At 43.9% G+C, this 22,214-nt stretch overlaps 1 protein-coding gene across 4 annotated transcripts in view; it reads right to left on the bottom strand.

The window, feature by feature from the left end:
- Window positions 1–5,733: 5,733 nt before the first annotated feature.
- Window positions 5,734–22,214, bottom strand: part of LOC311128907 (V-type proton ATPase 116 kDa subunit a 1-like) — a gene marked incomplete at its 5' end in the record, with an annotated part of 33,048 nt that continues 16,567 nt past the window's right edge. Inside the window, 9 exons of one of the 4 annotated variants that reach the window (XM_084161134.1) lie at window positions 5,734–7,307; window positions 17,054–17,225; window positions 17,709–17,826; window positions 18,894–18,911; window positions 20,176–20,373; window positions 20,937–21,044; window positions 21,433–21,649; window positions 21,809–21,927; window positions 22,112–22,202. In XM_084161134.1, the coding sequence (XP_084017260.1) occupies window positions 7,214–7,307; window positions 17,054–17,225; window positions 17,709–17,826; window positions 18,894–18,911; window positions 20,176–20,373; window positions 20,937–21,044; window positions 21,433–21,649; window positions 21,809–21,927; window positions 22,112–22,202 (1,135 nt within the window). In that variant the 3' untranslated portion in view covers window positions 5,734–7,213. Of the gene's footprint in view, window positions 7,308–17,053; window positions 17,226–17,708; window positions 17,827–18,893; window positions 18,912–20,163; window positions 20,374–20,936; window positions 21,045–21,432; window positions 21,650–21,808; window positions 21,928–22,111; window positions 22,203–22,214 lie in introns of all 4 variants that reach the window. The other 3 variants (XM_084161135.1, XM_084161136.1, XM_084161137.1) reach the window with 3 other exon arrangements.

Genomic DNA, 22,214 nt, shown 5'->3' with positions numbered 1-22,214 from the left:
TTTTGGATTATGTGTGTATTGTTTTGTGTTACTAGGTTTTACTGCACTGTTGGAGCAAGAAACACAAGCATTTCGCCGCACCTGCGATAACATCTGCAAATCTGTGTATGTGACCAATAAACTTTGATTTGATTTTGATTTGAATGTCTTGAGTATAATTAAGTATTACTTATGTAAGGCTGATCAGCACATGTTAGATACCAGGCATTTATTAACCATTACGCATACACATATCTCAGATTGAGACACGCATATGTGCATGACTATTAAATAGTAAGAGACAATATTGCCAACACGATTAATTTTTTTTATATTACAGCCTTCGCGTATATTCTACATTACACCTAGCTACTGAACAAAAATATAAACGCAGCATTCAACAATTTCAACGATTTTACTGAGTTACAGTTAATATAAGGAAATCAGTCAATTTAAATAAATAAATTAAGCCCTAATCTATGGATTTCACATGACTGGGCAGGGGCGCAGCCATGGGTGGGCCTGGGAGGGCATAGGCCCACCCACTTGGGAGCCAGGCCTACCCACTGGGCAGACATAATTAGTTTTTCCCCATAAAAGGAAAAGGCCTTTATTACAGACAGAAATACTCCTCAGTTTCATCAGCTGTCCAGGTGGCTAGTCTCAGACTATCCCGCAGGTGAAGATGTGGAGGTCCTGGGCTGGCGTGGTTACACATGGTCTGCGATTGTGAGGCCGGTTGGACGTACTGCCAAATTCTCTAAAACGACGTTGGAGGCTGCTTATGGTAGAGAAAGTAACATTCAATTATCCGGCAACAGCTCTGGTGGACATTCCTGCAGTCAGCATGCCAATTCCACGATGCCTCAAAACTTGAGACGTCTGTGGCATTGTGTTGTGTGACAAAACTGCACATTTTAGAGTGGCCTTTTATTGTCCCCAGCACAAGGTTCACCTGTGTAATGATCATGCTGTTTAATCAGCTTCTTGATATGCCACACCTGTCAGGTGGATGTATTATCTTGGCAAAGGAGAAATGTTCACTAACAAATGTGTGCACAAAATTGGGGGGAAATAAGCTTTTTGTGCATAAGGAACATTTCTGGGATCTTTTTTTTTCAGCTCATGAAACATGGGACCAACAATTCACATGTTGCGTTTATATTTTTGTTCAGTGTACATACAGTATGGCGTTGAGTGAATTTTAGAATGTTTTGCACTTCAAGTCCAAATCATCCTAAAGTATCTCAAATGGATTGTGCAGCTCAACAAAGTCATTTAGAGATGATTTGGACATGAAGCGTGCCAGCAGAGCTCTGCTACTTCGGCTTGTGGACCTTGTGTGTGAGGGTTTGTAGAGGGGTCCCTGTGCAGAGCCCTGGGTGGGGAACTGTACCTCAGTGAGACCAGGCTGGATCGGAGGGCCTGTGGATCTCTGGCCCTGGTTCTGAGGGACATCAGCCACTGCAAATTCACAGACCACCATCTAGAGCCACTGCTCACACACCTGCACAAAGCTCAAGTCCTGAAGTGAGTGTGTTAGGAGAATGGGATTCATTTACCAGTTACACCAGCGTCAGTCCTTTATCCGGGCAGAGGAATCTTGCGTTTATATTTTTGTTCAGTTTAATTATGTATCTGCATAGCATTTTGTTTTCATTATGGCAGATTAACTCATGCTTATTTCTGAAGATTAACTCATGTTCTTGCTTTTTTCTTCTTCTCTGGAACCAGTCAGGCAACAACCTATACTGCACTGGCGGTAGGTAGCCCAGCAGCTAAGGAGTTGGATCTGTGGCCAAAAGGTGGCTGGTTCAAATACCGGGCCAGGTGCTGGAAAAAAACAGGTGGAATTGATCTGACAACTGGAGGGCTTCTGGGTTCACATCCTTAAAACATTCCCCTACCTTTGAGCAAGGCCCTTAACCCCACAACATGCTCTCCATCCAGGGGCACTGCACTGCAGCTTGTCTCAACTGTTTGTGTAAGGTCTGCTGGGGAGGAGGTGTTAAGAACAGAGCAGAAGACACATTTTTGTTCACTGTAACTAATGGACAAAGTTCTATTGTATTGTATTGTAAAGAAGTCAGCCAGAGTTGACATGGGCCATCATTCAAACAAAGAGATGCCTCCATGGCCACCAGTGCATATTTTCCAAACTATGTTTGCATATAATGACAATACATTAAAAAAACTATAGTGGTATTCTTTTGTCCATTATTTAATAGTTTATCCAATTATATTCTTAGCTAAAAAATATTACTATTTAATAGTAGTAGCCATAATTCATAATTATTGGCACCATGCAGGGTTCGAACTATATGCAACCATTTTGGTTCAGTGAAGAAGAACCTTTAGGTTTCTGATCAAAGAAAAGTGTACTACACAAATAGTAGTAGATTTTAGATAAGGTTGAGATTTTAGATTCAGCCTATGAACAAAATGAAATCTCACAAACGTATTTACATACATAGGTCATTTAGCAGATGCTCTTATCCAGAGCAATTAGGGTTAAGTGCCTTGCTCAAGGGCACATCGACAGATTTTTCACCTAGTCGGCTCGGGGATTAGAACCAGCGACCTTTCGGTTACTGGCACAACGCTCTTAACCACTAAGCTACCTGCCACCCAGGGACATATTTAAGGGACATGAGGATAAGAAGATGCAACCCAAAGTAAACACAGCTCAAATTTCAGGACAATCTTTTGGATATACATTTTTATTGGATTATATCAAACGATGCATCAGGGGAATATTACATTTTCTACTTAGAAACGTGTATTCAGTAAATACTCAGGAACCAAGAAAATCATATTATAGCATATAATAACGTTGAAACAGCTGAAACAGTTTTCAAACACAGTTGAAAGACAGCTAAAAAAAATAAATATGCTAGTGCTTCAGGCAACATTATCAAAGTCACTCTTCTCCTTGAACACTTTCCCCTCAATAATGTACTCTAATGCTTTCCAGTTGAGAATAATTCCAGGAGTGAAGGAATTCCCCTTCATATAAAATCGGATTTGACAAGGAGGGAGGGAGGACACTATCCCATAAACTGACATCGGCCAGGTCCCCCACAAAGGACTGTAAGGGCTGATGGCCGTGAGCGTGCTTGCTATCCATTTGGCGGAAACCGGCCAATAGTGTGCAACTGCAACTCGCCCGTTCCTGCATGTGGGCATTCTTGCATCTACAGGAACACCTCCCCCTCAAGCATCACATTGGTTCCTGCATGAACGCCCCTCCCTCGAGAACGACATCTTCAAGCTTGTGTGACACTTTTGAATGTGGGTCAAAAGGGAAATAAAAGTATTATCTGAGTTTATTGCGACCTGCCTAATTTGTACCGGAGTCCTCCTTGCTAGCGGGAGGCAGCGGTGATACCGGTAGACAGTGTGTCCTTCGCTCCCACCTACCCTAACCGTTGTTAACAGAACTGTGAGAAAACAGTGCCCGACAGGCGGGCGCGAAGGACATTGCCTACTGGTCGTCCTCGCCTCCCACTAGCACAGCAGGCGAGAGGCTGGAGCGAGAACGTGTGCTAGCTAACTAGTTTGTTAGCAAGCTAGCACACGGTGTCACCTACCGCTAGCTACTCCGGTACACAGCAGGCGGGAGGCGGGGGTGACACTGTCTGCTAGCGTTAACAGAACTGGGGAAACAGTGGCCGACAGGCGGGGGCGAAGGACACTGCCTACCGGTGTGTACTAGCTATAGCTAGCTACCGTTGTCGCCCATGCCGATTCTTCTTCTGTGGGGTTTATCGGCGGTTGGAATCCAACGTTATGTGCATTACTGCCACCTACTGTACTGGAGCTCCCCAGCCTCCCTCCTATGTGCGTCAGAGAAAAACGCGGGAGTGCACCCTGGCACATTTTATTTTGCAGTGGATTGTTGCCAAGTGCCTCATGATAGCCTGGGCAGCCGGTAGTAAGCGCTATGGATCTCCACAATCGTCTGGGCTTAATGTGCCCAGCTGTTAATACACTCGTGTCCCCGGGCAACCAGTTTGTACATAAAACATAATCCACATGGCCTAGACTAATTAGCCTACGAAAAGAGGGACAATTAGGCTAATTAGTCTAGGCCAACGTAATTCCAAAAACAATCTTCTTCAGTTGTGATTTAAGAAGTTTCAAAGTGGCTCACAGCAGATTTGGAAAAATTACCTGTAGGCCTATGTAGAGAAATAATTTTGACAATAAATGCAAATTCATCAAACCCAGTAACTGTGAGTTACATAATTGAAGTGCCTTGTGTACAGATTGTGTACAGCAGGGGTTCTCAAATACTATTTGAGATGGTCCGGTCACACACATTTCCTAGGTGGCAAGGTCCAGCTGGATAATTGTCATTTATCGGCATAGTAACAAACCCCTATCTCGCGACCCATGTGTAACCGGTGTGAAATGGCTAGCTAGTCAGCTGTGCGTGCTGGTAGCGTTTCAATCGGTGACGTCACTCACTCTGAGTCATTTAAGTATTTGTTTCCATTTCGCGGAATTCGTGGAGCGACTGGTAACGGTGCTTCGAGGGTGACTGTTGTCGATGTGTGCAGAGGGTTCATGGTTCAAGCCCAGGTAGGGGCGAGGAGAGGGACGAAAGCAACACTGTTGCACATGCAACCCCTGTGCAAACTGTGCCACGTTTATTTCTATGGTTAAACACACACAGCATAAACTGTTCAAACCCCTTTTGCCAGCTGGAGAGAACATTTTGCAGTTTTAAAGCTAATTTCCTGCAATTACACACATTCTGCCATGGGGTGGAAAGATAATTTTGCCATGTCTTACATGTGTTCATTTGAGCGACTCAAACGTTACAACACAATCAATGGGGCTAAAAAAACCTAGATATAAATTATACATGTAAATGGATTTCTACGGTCTGTAAGTAAATGACATAACAAGAGGACATTTTCAAATTGCAAGCTGTGCACTCTACTATTACAACTCTTAAAAGTAAGTTGAAAGGCCAACTTAGTTCCTTTTTGACAGGACCCACGGTCCGTATTGACCCAGTTCTGGGTCCGGATGCGGAACGCGGACCGCCTTTTGAGTATGGCTGTTGTATGCCTGGATTTGATCAGGAAGAGGTACGAGAGGTGAGCCTGGAATTCCCATTAAAACGATGCATTGTCCTAACAGGTTGTTTGTTTCCACAGGCTTCTGAGGCCATATGGAAGGGGGGGATTGGGAAGTGGGTGGGGTGGCTTGGCAGCGGAGCTCCCCTTTTGTGTATTCAGGGCCTTGTTGATATTGTTCCTCTCGTTTCAAACAAAGGAGGCCTGTAAATCTCTGAGGGCTTTACCTTCATACATGGAAATCAATTACTGAAGTATTCAACAATAGACCAGGGAATCAAAAAAACAAGAACCCTAAGAAGTGAGTTCAGAAATCCAGGGATGATGATGGTGGATGGAAGTATGTGCTTGACCATGGGAATTTGAGGTATCGATGACTGGTAAAGGGATAGTTCACCCAAATTACACAATTACATATCGGTTTCCTTACCCTGTAAGCAGTCTATGCTAAAAAGTTAGCATTTGGAGACAGTATCCAGGTAAACAAAACCAAAGCATGGATTCCTGTCTTACCTTGTCCATAGACTGCTTACAGGGTAAGGAAACCAATATGTAATATTGTAATTTGGGTGAACTATCCATTTAAAGCTGATGGGTATACCTCTGAAAAACTACAGTTACTGTAAATAATGAATAACAATCACGATATGAAAGAGAGGACACTAGGGCCATTCCCCAAACGCTTTGTTTTAATAGTTAGCTTCACAAACACATCAAATCAAATTGTATTGGTCACATACACGTTTAGCTGCACATCTGACTGCTATCATGTACAAACGTCAACTGACAGAGCACATGTAAAAAATAATAATTTTACACTGCAGAGTAAATTCGATCGTTAACAACAGGACTTTTTTTTTAATAGAGGCCAATCCCTTCTGCAGGCATGCACAAATGCACACGCACACATACGCACAACACAACAATTCATATGACCACATTGACAACCGGTTAAAATATGTATTCACAGAATGAAAATAATACAAAATCAATATTTGTTAATGACTACAAACCACAGGATTGTACTAGAGAGGACTTAATGTGTGTATTTTGATAGATATGTTTCATTACTTGACAGCCCACATCACACACAACCACCGATATGAACCAAAGAGAGTGTTGTTTTCATCATATGAGTTTAAGGGTAGAATAGGCTACTATAAATCTATAAATCTAGCATTTGAAATAATATGATGTGTAAGTCCTACAGTATCATAAACAACAATACAGTGTATCCTCATACTGTAGCTGCAAGTAGGGGAAAGTAAATTAGTACAGTACAGTAACCAATAGAAACGCCTTTTATGTTTGATTTAAATATTGCCCTGCCTGCTCCTCAATGGAGTGGGTTCAGAAAATACAGTAAAATCAAACTGCTTCTGAACATGTCCCCATAATCTCTCCATCTCAATTTGGTCATATCCTTAGCAGGAAGCATCTGTTATGATTTCCTCTTGACACGGTCACGCTAATAGCTAGGTCATGCTGCACAAAACAATACATACAGGGAGAGCCACAACACACAGGGGACATTCTCTTTGAATAGATATACCAGAACATTTTACACCAGTCACATTGAGGGAATGCAGATGCCATAGGATGCCATAGAATAAACTGACAGCGTTGCTACTTTGTCACCGACCCATCATTTTGTCTCTTCACCACTTTCACAAAATTGAATGACGTAAGTATCAGTAGTGTTATGGGATAACATCATTACATACACATGTTGTAAACAGCTGTCATTACATAGCCATATGCAGGAGATTACCAGTCAATTGAAAGGTGTTGTCTAATAACCCTCCATGACCATCTTTCATATGAATGAAGAGCAAATGATAAACTCATGGGTGAAACACGACACACACAAGGTCATCTCCTTTTAATGTAGCAACTTCTTATGGCATCACGGAAGGAGGAGGGAGTTTCTTGAAAATGGAAAACAACAACACTTCACAACATTGCGAGGATGGAGTGGAGCAAAGAGGAGCATAGATACACAACTCACGAACCGACACGTCACAACATGACTCCTAGAGGGGGTAAGAGAGCTGCAGTTTGGGGGTCCATGCAGAAACGTTTATAGAGAAAAAGCCTGGGGGTGGGGGATGTTCGTCTGGGATTTGTCAGGGAGGGGCCGAGCTAGTTTACTCATCGAATCGCCCCTCCAGGATGCTCTCGAAGGAGAAGGGGACGAACTTGAAGCCCTGCCCCGTGTAGAACTTATTCTGGAACTCCACCCTAAAAAAAGAGACAAAAAGGACCTCAAAATATCAGTGGTTTACAACACACAAAAAAAAAATGGTTGCCTCTCGGATTTCAAGACCAATTACGAAGTATCATAGTCAATTACGATACTTGGTCCACCATTTCCTGGACGCGAGTCGAAAAGCCTAAAATAAACTTGGACGGTCTTTGAACGGCACCATTATCCCACATTTCAGTCTTTAACAAGCAGCATGTTCTTTCCTCAGTTACGAGGCCAGATGCTTGGCAGTAACACCATCTCCTCTCTGAATAAGGACAAACCTTAAAGAATAAACATTTTAACTCCTGGATCCACTGCAGAGAAAAATTAATGCTGTCACTACTTTGCTTTCAAGGTGGATTGTCCTACCCAACAGTTGCTGAATATCTTTTCAACTGGCTGAACGCAACATACACAGCAGCTTCCACTTGCTGACAACTGGTGAGAAGCCTAGTGAAGTCAACTTCTTTTTGTGTGCTTACCTAACAATATTTACATTAAGAAAAGGATAAAAATGACTTTTTAAAAAGTGGAACCCTTCCATTTGCATTTGAATTATATGACTGATATGTTATACTGCTAAGCTACATGTAGCTAGCCCCTTGTCGATCATCCTTTGATAAAGCTATCAGGTTTTTTCCCAGAGAGGGGGTAGGAGTGGGGAGGGAGGGGGGAGGGGAGACGCCAGTATTTTACCAGTGACTGAGGCTGCACTTTATTCCCTCTCTCCTCTGTCCTCATTCACTCCTCTGGCAGATCTGAGATAACTGGATGGGTGGAAGTAAGCAATAGCTCCAACTAGTTTCCATCATACTGATTTCCCCTATGTAGTTCTATCAAATCTGCCAAGGGAAGTAAGCAAGGGCAGAGGGATTAAGATTAAGATAATTATAGTGAATTGCACACAAGGTCCAACCGAAATTGTACTTCCGTTTTTAACCCAACCCTGCCGAAAGATACGCATACAGTGAATTCGGAAAGTATTCAGACCCCTTCCCTTTTTCCACATTTTGTTACATTACAGCTTTATTTTATGTATTTTTTTTTTTTTTTTTTATGTCCCTCATCAGTCTACACACAATACCCCATAATGACAAAGTGAAAACAGGTTTTTAGAAATGTTTGCAAATGTAAAAAATAAAAGAAAGATACCTTATTTACATAAGTATTCAGACCCTTTGCTATGAGACTCGAAATTGAGCTCAGGTGCATCCTGTTTCCATTGATCATCCTTGAGATGTTTCTAAAACTTAATTGAAGTCCACCGGTGGTAAATTCAATTGATTGGAAATGATTTGGAAAGGCAGACAACTGTCTGTATAAGGTCCCACAGTTGACAGTGCACGTCAGAGCAAAGGAATTGTCCGTAGAGCTCCGAGAAAGGATTGTGTCGAGGTACAGATCTGGGGAAGGGTACCAAAACATTTCTGAAGCATTGAAGGTCCCCAAGAACACAGTGGCCTCCATCATTCTTAAATGGAAGATGTTTGGAATCACCAACTCTTCCTAGAGCTGGCCGCCCGGCCAAATTGAGCAATCGGGGGAGAAGGGCCTTGGTCAGGGAGGTGACAAAGAACCCGATGGTCACTCTGACAGAGCTCCAGAGTTCCTCTGTAGAGATGGGAGAACCTTCCAGAAGGACAACCATCTCTGCAGCACTCCACCAATCAGTCCTTTATGGTAGAGAGGCCAGATGGATGCCACTCTTCAGTAAAAGGCACATGACAGCCCGCTTGGAGTTTGCCACAAGGCACCTAAAGGACTCTCAGACCATGAGAAACAAGATTCTCTGGTCTGATGAAACCAAGATTGAACTCTTTGGCCTGAATGCTAAGCGTCACGTCTGGAGGAAACCTGGCACCATCACCATCGGCAAGGACTAGGGAGTTTTCGTAGGATAAAAATAAATGGAATAGAGCTAAGCACAGGCAAAATCCTAGAGGAAAACCTGGTTCAGTCTGCTTTCCAAAAGACACTGGGAGACAAATTCACCTTTCAGCAGAACAATAACCTAAAACCCAAGGCCCAGGTGCGGTGCAGGATACACAGTAGGCAAAGATGGTGAAACAAGGATCTTTACTTGTGGTCCCAAATCCAGGATACAAAATAACAGACTTATACAAATAAAGGTGGAGCAAATTGGTCTCCAAAAACAGGATGACAGCAAACATACGAAATACTAACTATGACTGAAAACAACAATGAAACGGGGAGAACACTTCTCACTGATTCGTACTGCTTGACATCAATAAACTAGCAGAGAAAACTGTAACACTGGAGTTGCTTACCAAGACGACATTGAATGTTCCTGAGTGGCCTAGTTACAGTTTTGACTTAAATTGGCTTGAAAATCTATGGCAAATGGCAATGATCAACAACCAACATGACAGAGTTTGACAAATATTTGAAAGAATAATGGGAAACTATTGCACAATCCAGGTGTGCAAAGCTCTTAGAGACTTACCCAGAAAGACTCACAGCTGTAATAGCTGTCAAAGGTGATTCTAACATGTATTGACTCAGGGGGTTGAATACTTATCTTATCAAGATAGTGTTTTATTTTCCATGAATTAACAAAAATATAGAGAGTTTTTCTTCCACTCTAACATTACAGAGTATTTTGTGGCGATCGTTGACTTTTAAAAAACAATTAAATTCATTTTAATCCCACTTTGTAACACAACACAATGTGGAAAAAGTCAAGGGGTGTGAATACTTTCTAAAGGCACTTTCTATAGACAGGTTTTGGAGAGGTGTGGGGGGCTGCCACACTGGGCGCCCAGGGAGCTGTTGTTGTGGGGGGGGTTAAGAGTTTTGCAACCTTCCGGTTGCCAGCTCTCACTTCTCGGCAGATTTTTCCCGTCAGACCCAGGATTCAAACTGGCAACCCTCCGGTTGCTGGCTCGCCTCTCTAACCGCTAGGTTACCTGCCGCCTAGGAGGCAACGTCCTGGAATGGAACGTGCTATCAGAGCGGTGGGTGACCAAATATGGCCAAAATAAGCACAGCATCCAGAGGCAGACGACCAGACGACCAGACGAGACCCTTCACGTCTTAACATTCCTGTCCTCATCTACAGTAATGGTCAAAAGTTGAGAATGAAACAAATATTAATTTTCACAAAGTCTGCTGCCTCAGTTTCTATGATGGCAATTTGCATATACTCCAGAATGTTATGAAAAGTGATCAGATCAATTGCAATTAATTGCAAAGTCTCTCTTTGCCATGAAAATGAACTTAATCCCCCAAAAAACATTTCCACTGCATTTCAGCACTGCCACAAAAGGACCAGCTGACATCATGTCAGTGATTCTCTCGTTAATACAGGTGAGAGTGTTGACGAGGACAAGGCTGGAGATCACTCTGTCATGCTGATTGAGTTAGAATAACATACTGGAAGCTTTAAAAGGAGGGTGGTGCTTGAAATCATTGTTCTTCCATTGTTAACCATGGTTACCTGCAAGGAAACACGTGCCGTCATCATTGCTTTGTACAAAAAGGGTTTCACAGGCAAGGATATTGCTGCTAGTAAGATTGCACCTAAATCAACCATTTATCGGTGTCACGCTCTGGCTCCGGGACTCTGTATGTTGAGCCAGGGTGTGTTCATTCATTGGGTGTATTTCTATGTTGGTATTTCTGTTGGGTTCGTTTCTATGTTTGAATGAATGACTCCCAATCAGAGGCTACGAGTGTCAGCTGTGTGCTGGTTGTCTCTGATTGGGAGCCATATTTAACTGTCTGTGTTTCACTTTGTGTTTGTGGGTTTTTGTTCCTTGTCAGTCTTTGTTACTGTGGACTTTACGATTCGTCTATTTGTTTTGGTACTTTAATTAATAAAGTCTATCATGTTCGCTCAACACGCTGCGTATTGGTCTACTCCTTTGGAAGACAATCGTGACAGAAAAACCCACCATACAACGACCAAGCAGCGTGTCCAGGAACACACGCAGGAGGTGACTCTGGTGGATGTCCTCCTCGGTTGGGGGCAGATCACCGAGGAGGAGGCCGTCCGGTACCGGAGGGCTATGAAGGGGGAGACCCAGGCAGGAGAGGAGCAGCGGCGTCAGCAGTGCCATCGTCGGACGGACGAGAGGCACCCCCAATAATTTTTTAGGGGGGGGCACACGGCATGGGCGACTGGGCAGCAGGAGGCTGCCACAGGGCGAAATAGGAGAAGAGGAGAGAAGGCCACCGGGTTTTGGGGGCCAGAAGGCAGGTTGGCGGAGCCTGGATGGAGAGCAGAGCCAACTCCCCGTACTCAGGCATGGCAGCATGAGACTGGGCAGGTTCCGCGGAGTGCGGAGATGCGCACTGTGCCGCGAGTGGTCCGGCATAGTCCGGTACGTCCTGTGCGAGCACCCCGCACGTGTTGTGCGAAGGTGGGCATGCAGCCAGGACGGAGTGTGCCGGCTCAGCGCTCGCGGCCTCCAGTGCCTCTCCTCGGTCCCGGATATCCTGCGCCAGTGTCACGTGCTGTTATGCCAGTACGGGTACACAGCCCTGTACGTCCTGTGCTGATGCCTCACACAGAGTGTGTGAAGGTAGGCATCCAGCCAGGACGGGTTGTGGCAGCTCTTCACTCCAGGTCTCCTATCCGTCTCCATAGCCCGGTCCGGCCTGTCCCTGCTCCACGCACCAAGTCTACGGTGTGCGTCGACAGCCCTGCCCGGCCTGTTCCTGCTCCACGCACCAAGTCTACGGTGTGCGTCGACAGCCCTGCCCGGCCCGTTCCTGCTCCACGCACCAAGTCTGTGGTGCGTTTCGTCAGCCCTGTCCGGCCCGTTCCTGCTCTCCGCACCAAGTCAGGGGTGCGCTTCGTCAGCCCGGTCCGGCCTGTCCCTGCTCCACGCGCCAGGCCTACGGTGTGCGTCGTCAGCCTGGTAAGGCCCGTTCGTCCTCCACGCACCAAGCCAGAGGCGCGTGTCGTCAGTCCGGCTCCGGCCAACGGGGCTAGACAGGACCAGGGGTACTTTGGGGGGTTGGAGAGGAGGTGGGGATCAAGGCCGGAGCCAGAGCCACCGCCGAGGAGGTATGCCCACCCAGCCCTCCCTTGTTTAGCCCGTATTGAGGCGCGGTCGCAGTCCGCGCCTTTAGGGGGGGGTACTGTCACGCTCTGGCTCCGGGACTCTGTATGTTGAGCCAGGGTGTGTTCATTCATTGGGTGTATTTCTATGTTGGTATTTCTGTTGGGTTTGTTTCTATGTTTGAATGAATGACTCCCAATCAGAGGCTACGAGTGTCAGCTGTGTGCTGGTTGTCTCTGATTGGGAGCCATATTTAACTGTCTGTGTTTCACTTTGTGTTTGTGGGTTTTTGTTCCTTGTCAGTCTTTGTTACTGTGGACTTTACGATTCGTCTATTTGTTTTGGTACTTTAATTAATAAAGTCTATCATGTTCGCTCAACACGCTGCGTATTGGTCTACTCCTTTGGAAGACAATCGTGACAATCGGATCATCAAGACCTTAAAGGAGAGAGGTACAATTGTTGTGAAGAAGGCGTCAGGGCGCCCAAGAAAGTCCAGCAAGCGCCAGGACCATCTCCTAAAGTTGATTCAGCTGCGGGATCTGGGCACCACCAGTGCAGCCCTTCTCAGGAATGGCAGCAGGAAGATGTGAGTGCATCTGCACGCACAGTGAGGTGAAGACGTTTGGAGGATGGCCTGGTGTCAAGAAGGGCACGAGGAAGCCACATCTCTCCAGGAAAAACATCAGGGACAGACTGATATTCTGCAAAAGGTACAGGGATTGGACTGCTGAGGACTGGGGTAAAGTCATTTTCTCTGATGAATCCCCTTTCTGATGTTTGGGGCATCCAGAAAAAAGCTTGTCCGGAGAAGACAAGGTGAGCGCTACCATCAGTCCTGTGTCATGCCAATAGTAAAGCATCCTGAGACCATTCATGTGTGGGGTTGCTTCTCAGCCAAGGGAGTGGGCTCACCCACAATTTTACCTAAGAACACAGCCATGAATAAAGAATGGTACCAACACATCTTCCGAGAGCAACTTCTCCCAACCATCCAAGAACAGTTTGGTGACGAACAATGCCATTTCCAGCATGATGGAGCACCTTGTCATAAGGCAAAAGTGATAACTATGTGGCTCGGGGAACAAAACATCAACATTTTGGGTCCATGGCCAGGAAACTCCCCAGACCTTAATCCCATTGAGAACTTGTGGTCAATCCTAAAGAGGCGGGTGGACAAACAAAAACCTACAAATTCTGACAAACTCCAAGCATTGATTATGCAAGAATGGGCTGCCATCAGTCAGGATGTGGCCCAGAAGTTAATTGACAGCATGCCAGGGCGGACTGCAGAGGTCTTGAAAAAGAAGGGTCAACACTGCAAATATTGACTCTTTAATAAACTTCATGTAATTGTCAATAAAAGCCTTTGACACTTATGGAATGCTTGTAATTATACTTCAGTATACCATAGTAACATCTGACAAAAATATCTAAAAACACTGAAGCAGCAAACTTTGTGAAGACCAATACTTGTGTCATTCTCAAAACGTTTGACCACGACCGTACACTGGAACTGCAAACCAACCCAACCAGATATTAAAATTCAATTCATTATGAAAGATTATATTTTGGACGTTTGTGGTATTTTTCATATGGCACCAGGAACAGAAAAATCAATGGTGCATGCTTCGAATTATATAGGCTATGGACGTTATTGTCAGAATCATCAGTAAACCCAGACCAATGTAACACACACTGACCACCTTTACGTAATGACTCTGGTCTCTGTGCACCCAAAAACTCAATCTTTCCTCCCTCCTCTGCTGACCAATTTAGAAGTTCACTTCAATGTTTACATGTTTACAAGTTACCGAAAGCCAAGGTGAGATACTTCAGAGTTAAACGAACAAGGTCAGGCTCTGGTAGAGTCCCCCTTTCTGGGCTGTGTCCCAAATGGCACCCTATTCCTTATATATTGCACTATTTTTGACCAGAGATCTATGGGCCATGGTCAAAAGTACTGCAGAGCAATATGTAGGGAATAGGGTGCCATTTGGGACACAGCCCTGATGTCTTGATGCATTGAAAAAACAAAGAGTGGATTCCCAATTCCCGCTCCTCCTCTCCGGCCTCAGCTGACAGCCATACGAGGGAAGCACGGGAAGCACCAAGGAATGTCCAACCACCACAGCAAATATTTAGCTGTCTGAGTTGAGAGGGCAGCATTTAAAGACCCAGTGCAGTCAATGACTTGATTTTCCTGTGTTTTATATACAGTATATTTCCACACTATGATGTTGGAATAATACTGTGAAATTGTGAAAATTATGATAATGCCTTTTTAGTGCAAGAGCTGTTTGAAAAGACTGCCTGAAATGTCAGCCTGTTTTGGTGGGATGGAGTTATGGCCTGACTGGTGGCATCACCAGTTAAATTAATTAATAGACCAATAAGAAAGAGAGTTCCAAACCTCTCTGCCAATAACAGATAGTTTTCAGTTTTCCCCTCCCCATTCCTAGCACAATTCTTGCTTGAGAAAGTTTCAGCAGCTGTTGTACAATATGACACAAAACACAGAAACACAACTTTTTCTGCGGTCCTGGTCAAAAGTAGTGCACTATAGGGAATTGGTTGCCATTTAGAATGCACCCATTCTTTATGTGATGTGGTCTACATAGCATTTCCCTGGAGGCCATTTGAAGGAGCTGACAGACTGACTGATGTTTGGGAGAGAGAGAGCGGTACAGCACTGCACCAACACTGACAGACTACAGTACAAAGGCAGGCAGGCAGGCGTAAGGCATTAAGCTCATACTGGCATCCAACAAAAACACACTCTCCTATACCTCATTTCCCAACCATGAGGTAAGCTGGTCATTAGTGCTTAATAGCCAGTGCCAGACGAGGAAGGTTTAAAGAAAATAAACCCAACTCTTTACGTAACATGCCAAAAACCTTTACCTAAGAAAGATAGACCACTAACAAAGTAAAAAAGAACCATAGTGAGTTTTTTGTTTATTTCGTTCTTCAACCCTTAAAAAGATAGCCCCTCGCCTGTCTACCTACAGTCTCTGTCTATTTGGTTACACTGCGCAGAGCTATTTTTCCATATGACCTCTAGCCCTGGAAAACTCAGGGGGAAAAGGGCACTTCAGAGAAAGTGAAAAATGGAGTATCGCATGAAGACTGGACAGTTAGTTTGCATCCCAAATGGCACCCTATTCCCTACATATGGGCCCTGGTCAGAAGTATTGGATTATGTAGGGAATAGGGTGCCATTTGGGATGCAAACAAGATAGACTGTGGGGGCTGTGAACTGGATCATCAGTCAGTGGCACGCCCCCCTCTGCTAAGGCACTGGATTCACTCTGTGAGTCTTTACCCATCGCATTCCACACTCCACTCCTCCTCCCGACCATGTGTGCTCTCCTGTGAGTTTACACGAAAACAGATGAGCAGACCCCAAGGGATTACAAGTGAGGCGGCAACACAAGTCACTACATGAACTGAAGGAATTTGGAGGTTGCGCAGGGCCATGGATACGGTATACAGAGTCTGTCATCTTGTGTGTGTGTGGACTGTAAGTGTCTATGTGTGTGTGTACGCGTGTGTGTGTAATGTGTGTGTGTGGGTGTCTGTGTGCGTGTGCGTGTGTATACCCAATGTGTGTGTGCACACGTACAGTGTCTGCAGAAAGTATTCACACCCCTTTACTTTTTCCACATTTTGTTGTGTTACAGCTTGAATTTAAAATGGATTCAATTGAGATTTTTTTCACAGGCCTTTACACAATATGTCAAAGTGAAATTATGTTTTTGGAATTTTTTACAAATTAATAAAAAATGAAAAGATGAAATGTCTTGAGTCATAAGTATTCAACCCCTTTGTTATGGCAAGCGTAATAAGAGCAGGAGTAAAACTGTGCTTAACAAGTCACATAATAAGTTGCATGGATTCACTCTGTGTGCAATAATAGTGTTTAGCATGATTTCTGAATGACTAACTCATCTCTGTACCCCACACATATCACACTGCAAAAAATGTGGCAAAGCAATTCACTTTTTGTCCTGAATACAAAGTGTTATGTTTGGGGCAAATCCAATAGGATACATTACTGAGTACCACTCTCCATATTTTCAAGCATAGTGGTGGCTGCATCATGTTATGGGTATGCTTGTAATCATTTAGGACTGGTGAGTGTTTCAGGATAAAAAATACATGGAATGGAGCTAAGCACAGGCAAAATCCTAGAGGAAAACTTGGTTCAGTCTACTTTCCACTAGACAGTGGGAAATTAATTAACCTTTCAGCAGGACAATAACCTAAAACACAAGGCCAAATCTACACTGGAGTTGCTTACCAAGAAGACAGTGAATGTTCCTGAGTGGCTGAGTTACAGTTTTGATTTAAATTTACTTGAAAATCTATGTCAAAACCTGAAAATGGTTGTCTAGCAATGATCAACAACCAATATGACAGAGCTTGAAGAATTTGAAAAGAATAATGGGCAGGTGTAGAAAGTTCTTAGAGAAATACCCAGAAAGACGCTACAAAGTATGGCTTCTACAAAGTATTGACTCAGGGTTGTGAATATTTCAGTATTTCATTTTCAATCAATTTGCAAACATTTCTAAAAACATGTTTTCACTTTGTCATTAAATGTTCAATTCAGGCTGTAACACAACAAAATGTGGAATAAGTGAAAGGGTAAGAATACGTTCTGAAGGCACTGTATATGTGTAGTGTGTACGTGTGTGTTTGAGACTCACCAGTGCAGACGGAGCGCGTGCAGGAAGGCGGACAGGCCTTCCATGATGAGCAGGATGCACACGGTGAGCATGGCGAAGGCCGCGAAGATGATTGACAGGCCGAAGAAGCCGCCCCCGCTCCTGGAGGATAGGCCCAGGTGCATCACCATGGTCCACAGCACCTCCGACAGCTCTGTGGACAGAGAGTGAGAGAAAAAGAAAGAAAGAAAGAAAGAAAGAAAGAAAGAAAGAAAGAAAGAAAGAAAGAAAGAAAGAAAGAAAGAAAGAAAAAAAGAAAGAAAGAAAGAAAGAAAGAAAGAAAGAAAGAAAGAAAGAAAGAAAGAAAGAAAGAAAGAAAGAAAGAAAGAAAGAAAGGGGAAAGAGAGGTGGAAAGAGACAGACAGGAGATAGGGAGGTGAGGAGTGAGAGATCTACGGTGTTCCTTCTACCAGTAGGTCGTTATCCACCAATTAGTGTCAACCCTCTTGTCTTAATGTAGTATGTGCATGATTGAGTAATTGAGAGATGAAAGTGAACAGTATTGCATGTGCATTATGCTTGTGTTATGAGTGTGTGTCTATTCTGTGTGTGTGTGCGTGCGCGCATTTCTAGGTACACAGAGTACGTAGATGCATGTGCACAGTATATTCACGTGTGTGTAGTGTGTAACACTCACGTGCATGGGCCAGACTGAGGGCCCAGAGTCGCAGGTAGGAGGCAGTGTTGGAGATGCAGCCCAGGCAGTATTCTATGGTGTGGATGGCCTGGTGGACCGCCACATCTCCAAAGTCAAACTGCAGAGAGAGGAGGTGCGCATCAGGGATGCATTCTAAGATCAATGCTCTTTCCACTGGAAACTAGATGTCTACTATTAACAATGGTCATTCCACTGGAAGCTACACAGACCTAGGCTTGGTCATGGTCAGTAGGAACAAAACAGAAGAAAAACGATTTGAAAGAGAGTAAAAAGGAAAGAAACCTGAGCTTGTCTAATAAAAACAAAGGTTTTCGTTTTCCATTGCAAAAAGTTTTTGTTACAGTGTGCCCTACTGAACATGACTCTGGCTGGTGCTGTTCAAATTCACTTTACAGTTGACTGTAAGTATGCTGTAATTCCATACTGAGTGAATCGTACCTCATTAGGTTGCTTTATCTAATCTATCCATAACTACTGGTAATGTGGCTTTCTTCCCTTGTGTATGAGATGTGAAAAACATGAGAATCAAAATCATTCAGTTTAGCTTGGCAAGGGCAAGGCTTCCTTTTTCCATCCCTCTCTTTTGTCCTTCGATCGGCCCACAGTTCACGGAAAAGCCGGCGCTGGCTCTCATTGTTCTACTTGAAAAGGGCTTCCAACATGATTTGCTAAGGAAAACAACACTCCTGTACAGTACATGTTGTAATGGCAAATGGAAGGAGCCGAATAGCTCGGATAATGGTTTCATCCAACATCCTGATATCAATAGCAAAACATTACAGCACAGCAAAATCATGCCTTTTTGATATCTCAATTCACATTGGTGGGGAAGGATGGACTGAGGACTGGTGAGGAGCTAGAGAAAAAAATAAAAAGTGAGCAATCAGATGGTAGACCAGCATGGCTAAATGTCAGTTAATGAAAGGGAATCCAATCAAAACTGGTTTTGATAGACTTGCCTTGACACACACACACACACACACACACACACACACACACACACACACACACACACACACACACACACACACACACACACACACACACACACCATTCTTGGGCAGTTGACAGAGAGTGGGTAGATAGGCAGGTTGGGTAAACAGAATACTGCCATTGGGGACAGACAGACGCACAGCATGCTGGGATGCACGGCCTGGCTCTTACCGGTTCCTCCTCTGCATGCTTGAAAGTAAGCAGAGGTCAAAGGTTAGTGGCAGGGTTCAGGAAGCAATTTGTTATATGACTATCATGATGGCAAAAATGATCACTAAGAAATGAATAGCATGCATTACATTACATGCAATGGCTCTTTGCGACAACAAAATAACACTTTCAGTTAATCCAGCATTTTTGCTAAATGTTTAAACTTTCGGAAGAGGTGCCAGAGAATGCCTGGTTGGACTTCCAGTGGACTTCCAGTGATTTATTTTCAATTTTTAAAGATGCTCCCAACACCCACATTGAAGTTATATCATCTTGAACACAGTGCATGATCACATTTCATAGTAGTCATAGTTGGTATTACAAAACAAGCCAGCTATTTTTAGTAAACCTCCAAACCTTTTCATAAGAAATCATCAAAGTATACTCTTATAGGACTATCAAGTACACTTTCTCCGTAAAAACAAACCTCTTACCAGGATTTATAATGTAACATTAGGCCTTCATGAAAAACCCCAGAACCTCTGACTCAAACAATATTTTCCAAATTCCATTCCCTGATGCAATGACTCACTGAGGCTGGTTCTCATGCAAAATCACCTCACTGTTTACTTTTCTGAACCCACTGTGAAGCGGAAAATCAATTTCTTATCTCTTCCATTCCATCCCCCCTCTCCTCACTTGTGCCCACATTCCCCCCTTCACTCAACAACACACAGAAAAAAGCGCTGCTATTTGATACAAACGTCTAAGAGGAAGATGATGTAGTGAGGGTAAATTAATGGGTTTTGTGTAGCTGTGACAGGCTATAGAAAATCAGAGCTGCTGCATAAGGAATAGTGTGAGGCAGTACGTGTAGTAGTCTGCAAAGATACCACAAATGCCGTAACCACAAATGCCGTAAAGGTCCACAGACTCATTCATTTAAAGGGTTTCAAATGGTTTGAGAGGAAGATCCAGTGTTCTATACTGTGGCTATGAACGAGAGGTCTTAAATGGTGTGATAAAGAATGGCACGATTTCAAATGAGAGAGGAATGTGGTGATTTGTAATGAGAAAGATATACAACGTTTGAAAATGAGAAAGGTAATAATCCATGTTTTAGAATGGCAGAAGGAAGAAATGTCCGAAATGGGAAAAGAGATAAGATTCTATTCTAAACTGAGAGAAAAACAGATGACAGATTTCCAGCTCTGAAAAAAATGTATGATCTTTCAGAATGAAAATATGGTACTTCAGAGCTAAAATGTCTGAAAGAACGTAGTCAGTTAACCCCTTGGCTCACCTCGTCTCCATCCTCAGAGTGCTGTGAGAGCGCGTCGTGGTCCATGATGCCAGCTTCGTCCTCCGTGGGCCCGTTGCCCACCCGCACCCCTCCAAATTTCTGTGTGCCCTGTTGGGTGAGTCCGGTTGATGAGGACACGCCTGTTTGCTCTAAAGATTGCTCTAGATTCTCTGCAGGGCATTCTTCCCTCTTCTGTGACTAGATACAAAAGCCACAAGATCTGTGTCTGGCTTAAAGCACGCCTTGGGGTGTTACGTTTGCGTTTGGCACTTAGGGGGGCACCCAACAAGCGGATCGATATAAAAAATATGTAAAATATATGCAAAAATTAAAATGATGTATGCAAAATAAATGTACAAAACGTTGAAAAAAATCCATGTAAAATATATAGAAAACATTTTAAATTATGGGGAATATTGTACAAATTGTAGACTTGTTAGGTGCCCCTAATATGCCAAACAAGCAAAGCTAGCCCTGTGTTAATCAAATAACAAAATAAATAAAATGTTTTACATGCAGCTTATGATTTCTAATCTCTTTGTAATCTTTTATCAAAATATAGCAAAGTAAATCAACTTGTTTTACTTCACAGCTTTTCCAAGGCATGCTTTAAGCATCATTGTATGGCAAAACACAACCAAGCACGACATTACAGAAATACAACATACAGTCCATAGAAATTAATGGCCACGAAAAAAGCGAAAGAAAACAGGTCATCAACAAGAGTCGTAAAGGTTAAAGGTTAGATCTGATGAACATACCAGGTGCTTTTTCCACAGGTGCTGGCGCCGAAGCACCATAGTTTTCACTATCAGCATACAGGGAACACATGCAAGGGCAATCAGCACCAAAACAATCTGGATCCCCATCTATAGATGACAAACAGAGAGAACGTTAACAGACAACATATTGGGGACATGGATCCTTATCAGAGACAAATGCTAACTCGCTCTCCGGGACCCTGGCTGCGCCCCAATAGCCTAGAATAGTGACCTCCTTTCCTGTTCCTTCGATTGTACTGGTCTGAGCGAGAGAGAGAACAGGCACGTCGTAACAGGCACACCTCAAGGGTCTATCTTCTCATCTGTTAAGTTCTTTCTGATGGGAGCAGATGAAAGAAAGAAGGCGAGGAGAGGAAGTAACATTTTGAGTCACTATTGAGACCCAGCCCCATATTCCACTGGGCAGCAAAGGGACCAGAGTACCTAGGAGAGACAGAGGGAAGGAGGGAGGGAGGGAAGGGTCCCCCGGTCACACCTGTCCCCGGTAGAGAGGCTTGTTCGTGACGTCGCCGTAGTTGAAGAGACACATGTTGATGAAGGCAATGAGAAGGCTGGGCGCGTCCTTGGAGGTGAAAGCGTCATAGGCTGTCCACTTGTAGAAGACCAGGATGATGAGGTAGCCGAACAGGCTGGCCATGAAGACAATCTCAGGGATGAAGCCCAGGAAGATGTTCAGGGGCTTCTTGAAGTACCTGGCCCACAGTAAGAGAACAGAAGATATGAGAAGAGGAGAAGAGAACAACATTATTGTCCATTACGTTTTCACAAATGGACCTTTGTCTTTGGCGCTCTGGTTTACAGGTAAAAGGACATACAGACACATACAGCATTAAACACAGAGGGGTACGTACAGGTGGTTGAACAGGCTGAGAGAGACGCCAAACATCATGTGGATCACTCCCAGGATCACAGACATCTTCATCTTGAAGGAGTTGAGGAAGGTCAACTTGTTGGTGGCAATGTTCCAGATCTGAAGATCACAAAGAAGAGGCATAGATAAAGAGAGGTAGACGCAAGCAAATCCATATTTTTAAGTGGCACACACTGGCTCTCATTGTACGACTCCCGGTAGGTGCAGATAGATAGACAGAAAGACAGACACAGAGAGACAGAGAGACGGACAATATAATAGTCAGACAGACAGAAAGACTTACCGGGTCTATACCCAGTGGATAGGGGCCATTGAAGACACCTGGCACGGCTGGGTCCAGCTGCAGCACCTTATTTTCATTGAGAGTTTCAAACCTAGATAGATTA

The sequence above is a fragment of the Coregonus lavaretus genome (genome assembly GCF_964263955.1).
Source record: "Coregonus lavaretus genome assembly, chromosome: 1".
Taxonomy (NCBI): domain Eukaryota; kingdom Metazoa; phylum Chordata; class Actinopteri; order Salmoniformes; family Salmonidae; genus Coregonus; species Coregonus lavaretus.
The sequence above is the reverse complement of the archived record's forward strand: the minus strand, read 5'-3'. Positions and strand labels throughout refer to the sequence as shown.